The sequence below is a fragment of the Amaranthus tricolor genome, chromosome 7, assembly GCF_026212465.1.
Source record: "Amaranthus tricolor cultivar Red isolate AtriRed21 chromosome 7, ASM2621246v1, whole genome shotgun sequence".
Lineage (NCBI taxonomy): Eukaryota > Viridiplantae > Streptophyta > Magnoliopsida > Caryophyllales > Amaranthaceae > Amaranthus > Amaranthus tricolor.
In genome coordinates this window covers 18,871,244-18,888,096 of record NC_080053.1, presented here as the reverse complement: position 1 = coordinate 18,888,096, position 16,853 = coordinate 18,871,244, and the positions used below count along the sequence as shown (strand labels likewise).

At 32.3% G+C, this 16,853-nt stretch overlaps 1 protein-coding gene across 2 annotated transcripts; it reads left to right on the top strand.

The window, feature by feature from the left end:
* Positions 1-2,620: 2,620 nt before the first annotated feature.
* On the top strand, positions 2,621-15,367 carry LOC130817916 (uncharacterized). 2 transcript variants are annotated; one of them, XM_057683884.1, is made up of 15 exons: positions 2,621-2,883; positions 6,171-6,887; positions 6,961-7,273; positions 10,665-10,811; positions 10,892-10,980; positions 11,083-11,175; positions 12,175-12,301; positions 12,547-12,611; positions 12,717-12,891; positions 13,123-13,323; positions 13,409-13,456; positions 13,576-13,716; positions 13,826-13,908; positions 13,998-14,113; positions 14,622-15,367. In XM_057683884.1, the coding sequence occupies exons 2-15, from the start codon at positions 6,295-6,297 to the stop codon at positions 14,696-14,698; spliced, it is 2,268 nt and encodes a 755-aa protein (XP_057539867.1). In that variant the 5' UTR covers positions 2,621-2,883; positions 6,171-6,294; the 3' UTR covers positions 14,699-15,367. The 2 variants fall into 2 exon arrangements, with proteins under 2 accessions (XP_057539867.1, XP_057539866.1); XM_057683883.1 differs by having other exon boundaries at positions 6,135-6,887; positions 14,622-15,242.
* Positions 15,368-16,853: the final 1,486 nt, after the last annotated feature.

Sequence of the window (16,853 nt, the reverse complement as noted above, 5' to 3'; positions counted from 1 at the left end):
CCATCAGGCGTATCTTGTAGAAACGTATGCAAAGACGTATGCTCCTAAGTTTTATGGTATGCCAGGACGCGAAATGTGGCCGACAACCACTTTAGCAAAACCTCTTCCTCCACCATTTCGAAAGATGCCTGGAAGGCCTAAAATGAAGAAAAGAAAAAAGGAAAACGATGAAGGTAAAGGAGGTAACAAGCCTGTAAATGTTGTTCGAGAATTCAAGCAACGAAGATGTGGTAATTGCGGTGAGTTAGGCCACAACAAAAGAAAATGCAAGAATCCAGCAAAATCACATCCAACAGGGAGGAAGTCAAAGGGTGGAAGGCCTAAAATGGGAACTCCTTGCACCAGCAGTCAACAAACAAACCGGAACAACAGCATCCACTTCATGTATAGTGGATCAACAAAGTCAAATATAGAGCTGTATTTGAATTGAGAATGTACTTTGTTTCTTTGAATTTAATGTGCTGAATTAATGTAAGACATATACTGTGTTTTGAGATGAACAGCATGTAATCAAATGTTCAAATCAATGTTCTGTGCTGTGCTGTGCTGAACTGATTGTGTTGAATCAATGTTCAAATCAGTGTTCAGATCAATGTTCATACTGAGACACCCTTGAATCAATGTGCAGATCAATGTTCAGAGCAATTGATAAGTAATATGTGCTGTGCTGAACTGATTGTGTTGAATCAATGTTCAAATCAGTGTTCAGATCAATGTTCATACTGAGACACCCTTGAATCAATGTGCAGATCAATGTTCAGAGCAATTGATAAGTAATATGTGCTGTGCTGAACTGATTGTGTTGAATCAATGTTCAAATCAGTTTTCAGATCAATGTTCATCATGTTCAGATCATGTTTAAGATCATTTTGTTTAAGGAAGTGTGATTGTGTTGAGCATGACAGCAACTTGCTGAATGATTGAAAAGGTTAAGTAAACACAGCAAACACCAAACAAAAACACCACACACATTAGAGCTACTGAGCCAAACATAAACACAGCAACTTGCTGAAATGGCATGTTCATCTAATGTACATTGCTACTGAGCCAAACAGCAAGTTGAAAACATCATAGAATAGGTACACATCAAACAGCAAACACCAAACACACCAAAAACATCAAACACACAGCAACCACAACAACCCACATTACATTAACCATACACAGCAAACACACACCAAACAGCAAACCCACAGCAAACAAACAAACACAGCAAACAACAAACAGCAAACACAACCCACATTACATTAACAAAAGTGTATTTACAGTTCCTGCAAAAGAAATTAAATTGAAAAAATAAAATCTTAATTCATTCAATGATCATGATCAATTTACAATACCCAAATCACTGTTACAATTATTCTTAAATAGGTCCTAAACTTCAAATAATAGCCTTGATTAATACAACAAACACTAACAAAAAACAAACGAAAAACCCTAATGCAAAGCTTGTAAACTGATTTCCATGCTTCCTCTCATTCATCCATTTCTTCTTAATCCTTTTAATTTCTGAAATTGCTTGTTCCTTTTCATGTTCCAAGCAACAAACCCTTGATGTCAAGATCTTGATTTCGGTTGCCAATTGTCGCTTCTCCTCCACAAGCTTGTTCGTGACTTCTCTTTGCCAAACAGCCTTTTCAGGTTGATCAACCCATTTAAACTTTTTGCATCCCCTCCAATTTGTATCAGGATCATAAAAAACGCAACTCTTAAACCTTCTTCTTGGATTTTCCTTGGTCCATGAAACCCTCCTTGCAAAGGGAACTCCACACCCACAGTTTTCAGGTTTCGAGTTTTGGGTTGAAGAAGAAGATGACATTACTAATTACTAGCAAAAATTTAAGGTTTTTCAAAGGAAAACGAGAATAATTTAGGGTTTTTTTGAAGAATAAGGGGAGTAATTTGGGGGATTTCGAAGAAGGAGGGGAAAAATTAGGGCTTTTTTCGAAGCAGCAAAACGAGAAAATGGCATGGAATTTCTGAAATGAAGGAAGGGCTGGTTATAAAAGGGGCACGTGCTTCACACGTGAAAGTCAAACGTTAGTATTGACGGTCAAACATTCGAATCCGTCAAATGGTACTCTTTTGCAAAGATAAGTATTACATAAGGTAGTTTTTTGGAAAAAAAATTAGATAAGGTAGTTTTTTGCAAAATCAGGTATAGAATAGGTAGTTTCATAGAATTTTCTCATTAAAAATTGTAAGTATATATTAAAATTATAAGGTGGCTATAATAATTACACGTAGTATCATTTGAGAATTTTTAATCATGAAAAAAATGGGTCGTCACAAATGAACACCCGAATGACAAAATGGAGTAGCACGTATGACGTTTTGCTCTCTAATTTGACAGATTTTTCATTAAAATTATTTTAGATTACACAGTTTAATATAAGCCGGGCAAATATTTAATTTTTTTAAAAAATAAAAGAATCAATTTACTTTTCAGCCTGTTTAGTATAATACCATCTCACATGGGACGAGTCAAATACAAAAGGTCCATTACTAAAAAAAACAATAAAAAACCAATTTTCCAGTTGTATGAGAAACAACTTTTTATATAGTTTAAACTGGTACAATTGTAGTTATTTCACAATAAAGTGGCCATAATAATAAATTGGTGAATATTTTTTAGAAAAATTATAAGTAAGCTATTTGTATGGATCCGTAAAAGACTTAGTGCTCCAATTTTCCAATACATCCACCACAAAAACTCACCCAACGCTAAAACCCTTTTTTCCGACGTTCTTCATTAATCTTCTCTCTCCTCAAAACCGCAGAGTCTTCAGTTGGTAGAACATTCAAGTCTTACCCCATTTTTTCCCTCTTTCCCATTCAATTACGTTTTCTTCATCGGTGAACTAGGTTTTGAGATTTCATCTGGTAAGTACTTTACTTTTTTTATAATCGTTATACTCTTATGATTGTATGCGAATGCCAAGTATGTTGTACGCTTAAATCGATTTTTCTTAAATATGATATTTTTGTTAGGAATATGAAACTTTTATACCTTACTGATGGTGTAATTTGATTTGGATTGTTTTCAAGTTGTTTTGTAGATGCGTTAGTTTTGATTTGATTGCATTTTTTTTTTGTTTAATTTGGTGTTTTATCTATTATATTTCTAATTAAGATGATACATATGTGCATTAATGCTTATAATGATTTGTGAAACTTTGGTGTTTATCGCATAATGAGTTGTTTTTGTGTGTTCGAATTGTGTGGTGTGTGTTTGGTAGGGGGGATTTGGATGGAAACGAGAGGGGGTGGAAAGGATAAAAATTAGACTATCACTTGTTTGGTAATTAAAAAAAGGAACTATCATGAAAGATCATCTTATTGTGAGACCAAACACATAAGGGCCGACCCATTTTCAATTTTAATCTGATCAATACTGATCATAAAGTGGTCAATTTCAATTTAAAATGTATCAATTATGACCTTGTTAAAAATGAACAATTCTAACTTTAAAGTGATCAATTTACACATTAAAATGATCAGTTATATATAACGTGATCAATTTATAACATTAGAGTGAACAACTTTAACCTGAATGATCAATCCGTTTTAACCTTAAAGTGATCAATTTAAAGCTTATACTGCTAAATTATAAGTCATTACCAATATAGGGATCAATTATAATCTTGAAGTGATTATTTCTGATCATTAAGTAATAAATCATAAATGATCGGTTATAATTGTTTAAGGACACCAATTTTGACCTTAAAGGTATTAATTTTGACCTTAAATTGTAAAAATTAAAATTGGGATGATTGAGCTACCGTTGTAGGAGTGGTCTCACCGTAAGGCGGTCTCTCGCAAGACTTGCTGTAAAAAAATATGCGATGAGGGAGAAAGCCTCATCTTCACTTTCGTTTACTTCCAAAATAGGATGAATTTGGAAGGATTTCGAGTTCGCAATTTTACTTTTTAAAGTTGTATTTATACTTTAAATGGAAGGATTAGAATCTTGCGTGTTTTAAGAAAGGTTTTCAATATTGTAAAAGAAATTGCTAGTACTCAATCACAAGATCTTGGACTAGCATGTGATGGTCGAAGTTAATTGCTTGAACGAGCAAACAAATGTGTGCTTGCAGATGAAGACTCAGGTGCAACGTGTTGGTGTGTGCTCATGCTTGGGCAAGCCAAGGCATAATGGGCGGAGTAAGACAAAAACCTTATCTCGATGGCTCCTCATACGAGCAACATGGTCTATTAGGTGCTTAGAAACCCCAACTTTTGGGACGAGTACTCCTTGGCTTTGAGGTGAAAACTTCATGGAAACCTCATGTTCCAGGTGAAGCACACGTTCTGACTTTGTGAGGATTTATTCTCATATCCTTTGTGGGTGTTAAGAATACCTCTTGAAACTAGAAAAAGTGTGTGAGAAAGGTGTGGAACCTATTTAATTCCATGCACTTCAAGAAAAGATCTAGAGAAAAGAGTGAGAAATAAAAACCACTAAAAAGGAGAGTTAACTTCAAGGAAGTTTACTCTATTGAAGAAGCTTGAGGGTAGCTCAAATAAGAGCTTGTGAAGCTAGTTGAGTGCCTTAAACTTGTGAGGTAAAGAGAGCTAACCCTAGAGAGAGTTTGAGAGCTATTAGGGAATCTTGTAAGAGCAAACATCATAGAAGATGATTGTTTGAGTGAGTTGTATTTAAATATTTACATAAAAAAAATCTTTTGGTGGTGAGAAAGGAAGCCAAGATGCTCATTGCATTTGTTGTGTTCTCTAAATTTGTTATTGCTCACGAACATATTTCTCTATCTTGATTGTTGATAGTATTAGCTCTTCATGGCCTCCACTCTTGTATTTGTTCTTATATCACAAGTTCACTACATTAAAGTAAATTTAGGTTGTAAATGAGCTTACAAACAATAAATAATGTCAAAGTCTTAATCCTTAAAGATTGGGATCAGTCTTCTTTGCCCTCTATTAAATTTTTTTTTCACATTTGCTCTCTAGGTACTTTTCGGTCTTCTTTGCCCTTTTTTTAGATCCCTTAAGTTCTAACCTTCAATCTTCCGTATCGCTACGCCAATACTTTGTCAATGCATATGCTCAAACCATCTCAAACGATTCTCCTTCATGCTATCCTCAATATCTGTGACTCATAACTTTTTCTAATGTCTTTGTTTCGAATTTTATCCCTAAAATGTCTAGTCTTTGATCTCAGCTACTCTCATTTTATTTAAATGATCTTTTCTAAAACTCCACTATTTTTACATATAATAGCGACAATCTAATAATCATTCCGTAATAAATTCCCTTTTACTTTATTGGTTCACCTTGATAATATCTTTGGGGGCACTCTTCTATTTTGGCTCCCCCAGTTAATTCTAAGGTTAACATCCTACTGGTCATTCCCACTATCTTGATATAGACCCAAGGTATTTAAAGTATCCAATTAGAACAATGTTTTTTCTTCCAACTTTATAGTGTCTCTTTTAATCTTATTGGTAAATGACAGTTCATGTATTTCTTCTCACTTTGACTGAATATAAATCCTTGTGACTCTAACTCTTGTCTTTATCGCCCTAACTTAATATTTACTAAAAATAATGTCCTCAACAAACAGCACACCAATGCACGTCTCCTTAGAATGATCGAGTTATCTCATCTAGCATTGTTGTTGAAGAAAAGGGCTTAGGGACCAAGGCCAGTTGTAATAGAAAATTCATGTGTTTGACCGCCACATTTCTAAACATTTGTCTTCACTTTTCGATGCATATCTTGCCTTACTTTAGTTTTCCTTTTGGGAATACTTTTTTTCATTGCCCACTAAAATACTTTTCCAGGTAACTTGTCATATGTCGTTTCCAAATCAATGGAAACCACGTCCAAGTTTTATATATCTCTTGTAGTCTTGTTACATCATTATAACTTATGGACTTCATTGTTTGTTGGTACTTGAGCATTTTTTGTGCTTTATTAGTAACTTTTTAATGAGTTGATGAGTTTTTTTGTACTCTTTATTATCGAGTAAATAATGTGCTTCAGCCTTCATGATATGTCATTTTAACTAGTCGACTTTATTTTTCTAGACCTATTTTTCATTTCTTTGTTTAATATTACTATTGTGATTTTTTTTTTTTTTTTTAACTTTCTAAAACATTCGTTTGCCTTAATAGGTTATTTTTCTTTGTTATTTCTGTGAGATTCAACAGCAGTTTGCATTCTGGATTAAAGTGCAAGTGAGGGGAAATTTTCTTCATTCCATGGGAAGAATCGTTCTAGGGATCTTTCAATAGGTTTAGCTTGCTTTTTGAACACCAAATCTGAAAGTTTCTCATGGGTACACGAGCAATTTTGCGTCAAAGGAAATCCCTTGTTAGGGCATGTACTCAACCCAATGGCTCCTTCCGATGTTTTTCAGGTTTTGAGTATGGGCAGTCATCTTCTGTTCCTCACACCTGCGATCCAAATTTAGCTGTTGTTCTTCCTTCTGTGGATTCTGATTCAAGGAAAGAGAGTGGATCATTTTCAATAAAGGATAAATTAAAACTTTACTCTTTTGTGGGGCATCCACGCAATCACTGGGGTGGGAGTCCATTTTTCCGATCAGTTAATGGGCAGATTTGTTCTGGATCTTGTGTAGGTTCAGCCTTGCTGTCACAGGTCTTGCGCTATTCGACAGCAGCAGCTGGTCAACCAGAGTTACGTAGTGGTGATAATAAAAATGAAGAAAAGGTTGTTACTCAATCAAAGGAACCTTCACCGGAAGAATGTGATGAAGCTGTTGAAGGCCTCAGTTCTGCTAAAGCTAAAGCCAAAGCTAAGCAAGTGCAAGAACTTCAAAAGAGTGAAAAGACGATACTGCAAAAGTTTTGGGCCAAACTTTTAGGGATTGGACCTGCTTTTAGGGTTATTGCTTCTATGAGCAGGTAAAACCTTAATCATTCTCTTAGCTTAGTTTTTGAAGTGCTATTAACTTCTGTGTACTGTCCATTACTGTAGAGAGGATTGGGCTAAGAAGCTTAGGCATTGGAAAGATGAATTTGTATCTACATTGCAGCATTATTGGCTTGGCACAAAATTACTTTGGGCTGATGTTAGAATTAGTTCAAGGTTGCTATTGAAGCTTGCTAGTGGCAAGAGTCTATCAAGAAGGGAGAGACAACAACTTACTCGCACTACAGCTGATATCTTCAGGCTAGTTCCAGTTGCAGTTTTCATTATTGTCCCATTTATGGAGTTATTGCTGCCAGTATTCTTAAAATTATTTCCGAACATGCTACCATCTACTTTTCAAGACAAGATGAAGGAACAGGTATTGATTACTTTTGCAAGTAAAACAGTATTGTTGCATGCTTGCAGTTGCATTGGCTACCATTATCTTTCATGTTTATGGTTGATTTCCTGTTTTATTAAGGGCTTGTGAGTTGTGATGAAAGAAGGGTTAATTATATAGGAAAGTTATATTTGTTAGTAAATAGGAAATCAAAATTCATGGGAATTAATATTCTTTTGTGATTTGCTTCTATTCTTTCTCTTTTGCATATAACTTTTGAAGTATTTGATACATGGAATTCATATCCAAGTTTTCAATACTTTTCATGTATACTACGTAGTACATAGGCATAAAACGTGATTATCTTGTGTGTGCTGTGTAATGATGTTTTGGTTTGATAACATTTCTATCAACTCATGAACCCGTGAGTTTAGCTTATTAAGCAATTTATTTCAAGTTGATTTTGGTAGTGAAGTGACATTTATGGCTTTTAAATAGATGTTTGAATATATATATATATATATATATATATATATATATATATATATATATATATATATATATATATATATATATATATATATATATATATATATATATATATATATATATATATATATATATATATATATATATATATATATATATATATATATAGACAGACAAGATGCCCTATGACTTGCAAAGAAGTACTCTAGTGCCCATTTACAACAATAAAGAAGATTATCTAAATTTGTACTAAATATCAAAGAATAAAAGTCATGAGCCATACTATAAAGTTATGATAAAGAGTGATAGAGATATGTATGTGGAGATGTGTCTTCATAGCAGAGAACTAATTTGGTTTCATGTTAGGGAGATATACAATGGAAGCAATTCATCTTGTGAGACAAATGATTGAGTACTATAGGTCTAGATAAAGAGACTTGCAAATGGTTTTTTATTGGCTTGGAAAAAAAACATATGACAAGGTACTAATCACAGTATAAAAATGCGATAACAGTCAATCGCGATAACAGGATGTTAATGCAGTGACTAAAGTAATGCGGCTATTGTATCACCTGAATATCGGTCGAAACCATAAGATATCCCTTGATACAACTCAAAATACGGTTTTTTACACCTTTGCTACGCGGGAAATATCGATAAGTTTATTTTGAAAACCTTTACAATGCGGCCGATGCAATGCAATTGCGACCTTGTTTTGCATTATGGTACTAAGAGAAGTACTTTGGTGGGTATTGGCAGTAAGGGTACTCCTAAGTAATACGTTAATATAGTGCAAGATATGTACTGAGAAGTAAAGACGAATGCTAGGATATGTGGAAGGGCAACAATTGGCCTGGATCAAGGCTCGACCTTAAGCCCTTTTCTTTTTGCGGCGATCTTAGATGAGATAACTCGATCAAGATAAAGTACACAGATTGTAACTTTAGCACAAACGAGAGGCACTATAAAGCTGAAAGAGAAAGAAATCGTTCAAAGCTAGAAGATAATGGTTGGTGGTCTTGGTGTAGCGGATAACAACTATAATAGAGAAATAACGCAAATTGCGGTAGATAGTGTGGATTTTTGAGAAAGAAGTCACATAAGAGGAGTTTTGAACTTATAATTGCATTTTTGTTTTTGAACTACTATTATTATTATGCAATAATATGCCCATAGCTATTATAGTTGCACCATATGAGGTATTTTTAGTGTATAATTGATTAACTAATTCATTAATTGCGCTCTCCATTTTTAATTGATGTTCACATTTTCTATTTTGAGTAGTTTTAATTGTTGTTCCCACAAAGAATTTTTATATTTTCATTCCATAGTTTTTGGTTATATTTAACCCTTATTTTTACATATGTTGAACAAAAATGTCATTTTTTTTTAGAAAATCTCAATAGTCTATTCTTGTGGTCCCTACATTTTTTTTAACTTACAATTACAGTTAAAACCAATATAAAATATTTAACCTACAAAGAATCATATGTATCTTTATTCTTTTTTATGTTATTTTATTTTTGTTATCCCTACATGTTTTCCACCTACAATTAAAACCAATATAAAATATTTTTACTGTCTACCTTATCATTACTTCAATGCACAAAGATTCCATTTTTCTTAATTACTGTTAACATTCCTTGTGGGAATATCAATTAGAAACGGAGGAAGTATTTTGTTTGACAACTTGAATTATGATTAACTATAATTTAAGTGATCTTAATAATTAAAGTTAAATGGTTATTAATGAAATCTTTATGGGAGACAAATAACTTTGTAATGGTGACTGATACATTGATTCATATAGTCGACCCCAATCTTTTGGGATTAAGTCTCTTGCATTGTTGTAGTGTTTGTTGTTATTTTTCTCTATGTAGAAGTTTCTTAATTCTGGTTTCCTTATCTCCAATTAATGAAGTGTTGATTTTAATTTCCACTTTGATATCATAGTTTGGGCAGGATTTTGTGCATTTCTGTATTCTTGTCTTACATACAGTAAGATATAGATTTTTGAGACTTTTCCCTTTTAAGTTTCTTCATATATTATCGGGAGTTCTTAACACTGTTTCTGTTTTTTCAGTCAAACTAAGCATTGTTTGTAAAGGCTTGTGTTCAAACGTTTTCCTCAATTTAACTGAATTTATTTTGGCTTAACTGAATAATTCCAAAAAATGCACGATACTTTCTTGTGTATGCATGCCGGTGCTGAAAATTGAGGCAATTAAAGAAACCTTCATGTTAGAGTAAAATATTGCTTAGATGGATCACATCCACTTCTGCATATACCTCACACATTTCCGTTCTGCTGATGGTCACTTGTATCATTGGCTCATTGGTTTTACAATGACTATTTGAAAAGTATCTTATGGGCCCTGTTTGAATTAGTTATATATTATAGCTTATTTTGTTAACTAAATTAGTGTGATGTTTTGTTGGCTGATTTGGATAGCTGATTGACTTTACATATAAGCGTGTGCAGTAAAATGAACCAAGAATCAGGAGAATGACTATGGACTTATTTCCAATACTTTTCCCTAAAAGCTAGTTGTGGGAGCTTTTTGAAATCACCTTATTGTGCCCAAGTCACTTTTGAACTCTGCTTGTTACTGAATACTGAGCACAAAAAAGAGAAAATTGATTGTTGCGCTTAGTGTGCTTTATATTTGCTAAGAGTTAAGTTGATATTGCATCTTTGATTTCTAGTTTTCTACCAATAATATGATTGGCGTTGGTTTAAGTCTATGCTTGGTTTTTGGTTTGAAGCTCTATACTTTGTGTGAGGCACTCATGTGCTTTTACTTTCTCTGCCAAGAATACCGTTTCATTTGGCAATAGGAGGAAATTTTAGGAGCTGCAAACAGTGATTGCTATTTGATTATGTGTTTCCCTTGTAATGTTAATTGGAATATATCTAGATGTCTAATACCATTTCTTATAGGAGGAACTGAAAAGGAGGCTAAATGCTAGAATAGAGTATGCCAAGTTTCTTCAGGACACAGTGAAAGAAATGGCCAAAGAAGTCCAGAATTCTCGTAGTGGAGAGATTAAACAAACTGCGGAAGATCTTGATGAATTTATGAACAAAGTAAGAAGGTCATGATTTGTTCATTTTTTGTGTCTCTTCAGATCTATTTCTAGTTTTACACTGAATCATCATATTAACAGGTTAGGAGGGGTGAAGATGTCTCCAATGAAGAAATTCTGGGTTTTGCTAAGTTGTTTAATGATGAATTGACTCTTGACAACATTAGCAGGTTGGTTCGCTCTTTTTTTAGACGATGTATTATCTTTTGTTAAAAAAATTATCATATGTTGTCCTCATATAGCTCTCATGACGTTTATTTTTTACGTTGTAGGCCTCGATTGGTAAATATGTGCAAATATATGGGTATCATGCCATTTGGAACAGATGCATATTTACGTTTTATGCTTCGAGACAAGCTTCGAAAGTAAGTTGTGTTGCTAAGTCATTGTCATCATTATTTGTTTTTTTAGGTAAGTCGAGCTGCAAAAGTAGTTGTGCCTTTGTGGTACCTGTATTATTTTAACAATTTTTTTCTACAACCTTTCATTACTTTGCCATTGTTTCTGTAGCTAATGTTGGGTGGCAATGCTGTTGATTTAGTTGCTGCTCATGAGTTATTTTGGAATCTCTGTCTTAAGTTATGTAGTATGTAATTTCCAGATTTTCGAGCACAAAAATGCTTCTATTACATGCTTACTAATAAAGATAATGACCATAATACAACAACATGGTTTGGGGGAAGGGGGAATTAAAACATTGCTAAGACATGATTTTGGGAATATGTATATGTTGATAAATCAACTTTTATTGTTCTCAACATTGAGATATGATAGACAAATGAAAATGGCTTGTCTGTTTATTATGATTTGTTAAGTACTCCCTTGAGTCTTTATTTTAGTGGAAGGATATTGATTAATGAGCCCTTTAATATTGTTTGTTTTAATCCAAAACCAAAATTCAATCTTTTGCTCGATTGGGAATGAACATAAATAGTGAAAATAACGAATTTTTTTCCTTATACCCCGAAATAAACATGGATGGAGGTAGTTGGACTAGTAACTTTGAGATGAAAGTTCTAAATGGAAAGAGTTTCTTTTTAATTGTGAGGTGAGTTTGAACTTTGTGCAAAAGCCTGTTTACATTTATTGAAGTCTGATTTAAATTTACTCCCTCATTCCCTTTGGCTATCCCCTCCCCTTTCTATAGACTCTAGCTTCCAACCCTGGTGTGTTCATGGATTTTCTTTTCCCATTAACCAAAGTGTCCGTTTAATGAAATGGTGCATTTTATTAGAAATTTCCAGAAAAGAGAAATGGTACACTTATAAAAAACAGCGGTAGTACAAAACTATGGAAAATTTTTATTGTTTGATCACTGAGCTTTTCACAATGATAGTGAGTCTTTGAATTTCTTCTTTTGGAAGGATTAAAGAGGATGATAGAATGATTCAAGCGGAAGGTGTTGAGTCGCTTTCAGAGGCAGAACTTCGTCAAGCTTGTAGGGATAGAGGTTTGCTTGGTTTACTTTCTGTTGAAGACATGCGCCAGCAGGTTTGTTCATAATCCTCCATATTTCCTTTCCAACATTGAAGAGCTGGTCACTGAGCTGTGATTATACAAGTTATGATGTAACCACTTGATGATTACAGTGACCTCTTTTCTTGATCACTTATTGCCTGTCTAATAATTATATTACTCGATGTGTATTTTAAGATGACATCCTTAATTGAAAAAAGTACATTTTGTGCTCTCGTTTGTATGCATGCATTCATTCAAGTTGCCATTTGTGTAAGCAGCTGCGTGATTGGCTGGACTTATCTCTCAATCATTCGGTGCCATCATCTCTTCTGATTCTTTCCAGGTAGGCAACACTTTGCTTTGTTAATTATTCTTCTGCTTTTAATAGAGCTTTTTTTCACCAATCAATGCTTCCCAGTCACATACACTACTGCTCTTCTTTTGGCAGGGCCTTCAATGTCTCTGGAAAAATCAAACCCGAGGAAGCTGTGGAAGCTGCAATTTCATCCTTGCCTGATAATGTTGTTGATACCGTTGGAGCAACATCTTTGCCTTCTGAGGATACAGTTTCTGAAAGGAGGAGAAAGTTAGAGTTCCTTGAAATGCAAGAAGAACTGATCAAGGTTTGAGTCCTTTTCACTCCCTTTCGAGTTCCAAGTTCCATGTTCCAACACATTTGGCTGTTTTTTCTTATTCCTAATATTTTAAACACTATGTAAGGCGTTATACTTGTGTTTTTTTATTTAAGGCTGGAAATTTAAAAAGTAAATTAATGAATAAGAGGGAGTATCATTTTCTTCTATTATTAAGTGCTGGTTTCAGATTTTAAAATATACTTGTTATCCGAAATGTAGGAAGAGGAGGAGAAAAAGAAAGCAGAAGAAGAAAAGGCCAAACTGAAGGAGTCTACTGCTGGCCAAAAGGACATCGCGTTGGAAGAGATGGTGGATCCAACTACCAGGGAGGCACAAGAACGTGCTAAGGCTGCATTATCTGATAAAGATGATCAGCTTTGTGAACTCAGCCGTGCATTGGCTGTTCTGGCTTCAGTATCGGTACAAATAATTAATGTTACTCACTTAGAATAAATATCTTTTATGTTATCAATCCTTCGACTAATCTTTCTTTTCTTCTCTTCAGTCTGTGAGCAGGGAACGGAAGGAGTTCTTGAGGCTTGTCAATAAGGAGGTTAGTGAAAAATAGAAATTATTGTAGCATCAGTTAACATTGGTGCTTTTAAAACAATTATTCTTAATTTAACCACTTTATTAGGACACAAAGTTTACTTTTCTAGTTATGTTTTCCAGATAGAGTTATACAATAGTATGGTCGACAAGGAGGGAACAGAAGGTGAAGCTGAAGCTGAGAGGGCATACAAAGCTGCCCATGAGGTTCAGGATGAGGAGGAGGAAGATATTGCTCAAGTTTCTTCAGCCCTTATAGATAAGGTAAGATAGGGTCTAATTGAGTTTCTTCAGCACTTGTAGTCGGAGATGCATTCTCTTTTCCTGATCCAGTTCTTTATTGGTTTATTAATCTTTATAAAATATGTATCAGGTGGATGCTATGCTTCAAAAACTTGAAAAAGAAATTGATGACGTGGATGCCAAGATCGGTAATCGTTGGCGTTTGCTAGACAGGTTTGTTTTTAAGATTAATTTTATAATGTTGCAATTAAATTAAATGCTACAATTAGAACAGATGCTAACAAGAGATGTATGACATTTAGGGATTACGATGGGAAGGTGACTCCAGAAGAAGTTGCTTCAGCAGCTGCATATCTGAAGGACACATTGGACAAAGATGGTATCCAAGATCTCATCAGCAAGCTCTCAAAAGATCGAGGTTGGTTTGTTAGACTCCTTGACACTGATAAATTTAACAATCCATCATAGTAATGTAGTGTAACATAATTCGCTAGCTAATTCGCTTTTTGAATTCGCAATTCGCTCAACTTTACCCAAGAATAACCCAAAATCGACCATAATTTGCTTTTTACGATTCGCAATTCGCGAGGAGATAAGCAGGTCATGTGACACTGTTCGTAAAATCTAAATAAAGACAATTTTGGTATTTAGCTGAACTTTTGAAAGAGACTCGATATTTACACATCCGACCTCTTAAACCATATGTTTAGGCGGATGACAACTAATGACATTGGGGTAATAGTTGGCTACTTGGCTGTAATTGTGAAGGGAGATATAAGTTCTTTCTCTATATTTTGTCATTTATTTTTCCTGTCCTCATGAACTTTTTGGGTAACATTTTCTTTTAGCAGAAGTGAAAGTTCTCAGTTCATTTCCATTACTCTCTTTATTTTCAATACCAGTTAACATGATGTTGTTCTCACCAGATGGAAAGATACTTGTAGACGACATCGTTAGGCTAGCTAGTCGGAAGGACAGTGAAGAAGCTGGATCTGACCGATGAACCGATTTACCACATCCGGATTTTTTACAGTATACGTCATTCTGAGACCATTTTCCGGCATGGTCTCGATACTGTGGAAACTGCATAAATACGGAAATTGAAGGATTGAATGTTCGAGTTGGTGAGAATGGTGCCAATTTTTTGCTCTGGCCACTACCTCCTCTCATATCTCATCTACAATTCACCTTGTAGACTTGTGTAGTACACTTGCTAAAGGTTCTAAATTTCTACTGCCGTACCAAGAGAAATGTTGTATATGCATACCTGTTCGAGTATGCGTCTATACAACTATACGAGGAAATTGATTTTGTTATTGTTATATATGCATTTGTCCAAGTTATCTGATAATGTAGTTCTTATAATAAAAAGAGGCTAATGCATAGCAAGAGTAAAAGTGATTTGTTGAATTGAATTTTGAATAAATATTTTTGGTAATTGATGGAACAGACTCGAAATTTTATTTACCGTTAAAGTTTGTTACTCTCTCTATCATGAGATTGTTGCGCCATTTTACTTTTAGATTACAGAATTGTTTTTATATTCTCCCTGTTTACAAGGTATGAATTTTAGATGAACTACTAGTATATTATAAAAGTTGAATTTTATATTCAATAACATACAATAAATTGATAAATTGCGTTAAATTGCGTGATGAACTACTAGTAAATTGCATTGTTAAATATGTAACGATTGATACTTGATTATAACCCGTTGATTTTGAATTCGTTGTTATGAGCAGTTGATTAGGAATAGTCTAATAAGCTATTTTTTCAAACATCTTCTATTGATTCTCAAAATATGATAATATAAGGAAGAAAAGCTTTGTTAACAAGCCAAAAGCATCAAAACGGTTCAAGATGAGATTAAAAAGAATGAGTGATGAGATTAGAAAATAAAATTATATGTATTCATGGTATATGATTGTTAATCATCATTGATGCAACCTTTGATGATTTTGGTTTTTGAGGATTTGATTATGTTATATATAAATATATACATGAAAATATAGATATAAAAATAAAAGTACAAAAAAGGAGTCAAGAATATAAATTTTCTGTTTTTAATATAATTATTTATGATTTTTGGTTGATTTGATTTATTTGATATTAGATAATGACGTATATACGTTGTGTTATAATTTTGTATTCTTATTGGAATTCGATGAATTGATAAATGAGATTTCAGGAGTTTAAATATATATATATATATATATATATATATATGTATATATATATATATATATATATATATATATATATATATATATATATATATATATATATGTATATATATATATATATATATATATATATATATATATATATATATATATATATATATATATATATATATATATATATATATATATGTGTGTGTGTGTATATATATATATATATATATATATGTGTGTGTATATATATATATATATATATATATATAAATATATATATATATATATATATATATATATATATATATAAATATATATATATATATATATATATATATATATATATATATATATATATATATATATATATATATGTGTGTGTGTGTGTGTGTATGTATATATATATATATATACAGATATATATATATATATATATATATATATATATATATATATATATATACAGATATATATATATATATATATATATATATATATATATATATATATATATATATATATATATATATATACATATATATATATATATATATATATATATATATATATATATATATATATATATATATATATATATATATATATATATATCTGTATATATATATATATATATATATATATATATATATATATATATATATATATATATATATATGTATATATATATATATATGTATATATATATATATATGTATATATATATATATATGTATATATATATATATATATATGTATATATATATATATATATGTATATATATATATATATATGTATATATATATATATATATGTATATATATATATATATGTATATATATATATATATATGTATATATATATATATATATATATATATATATATATATATATATATATAATTTCGGACAAAACCTTCTGTCTTGGGAGGCGTGTCGTGTGCCTTTGGAGTTCTGGTGCGTTTTGTTTCGTTGTTTTACTCCCGA

Coding starts and splice junctions, on each gene's coding strand:
- LOC130817916 (XM_057683884.1), top strand. CDS start 6,295: ATGGGTACACGAGCAATTTTGCGTCAAAGGAAATCCCTTGTTAGGGCA. Junction 12,892..13,122: donor TGCAAGAAGAACTGATCAAG/GTTTGAGTCCTT, acceptor TCCGAAATGTAG/GAAGAGGAGGAGAAAAAGAA. Junction 13,717..13,825: donor CTTCAGCCCTTATAGATAAG/GTAAGATAGGGT, acceptor AATATGTATCAG/GTGGATGCTATGCTTCAAAA.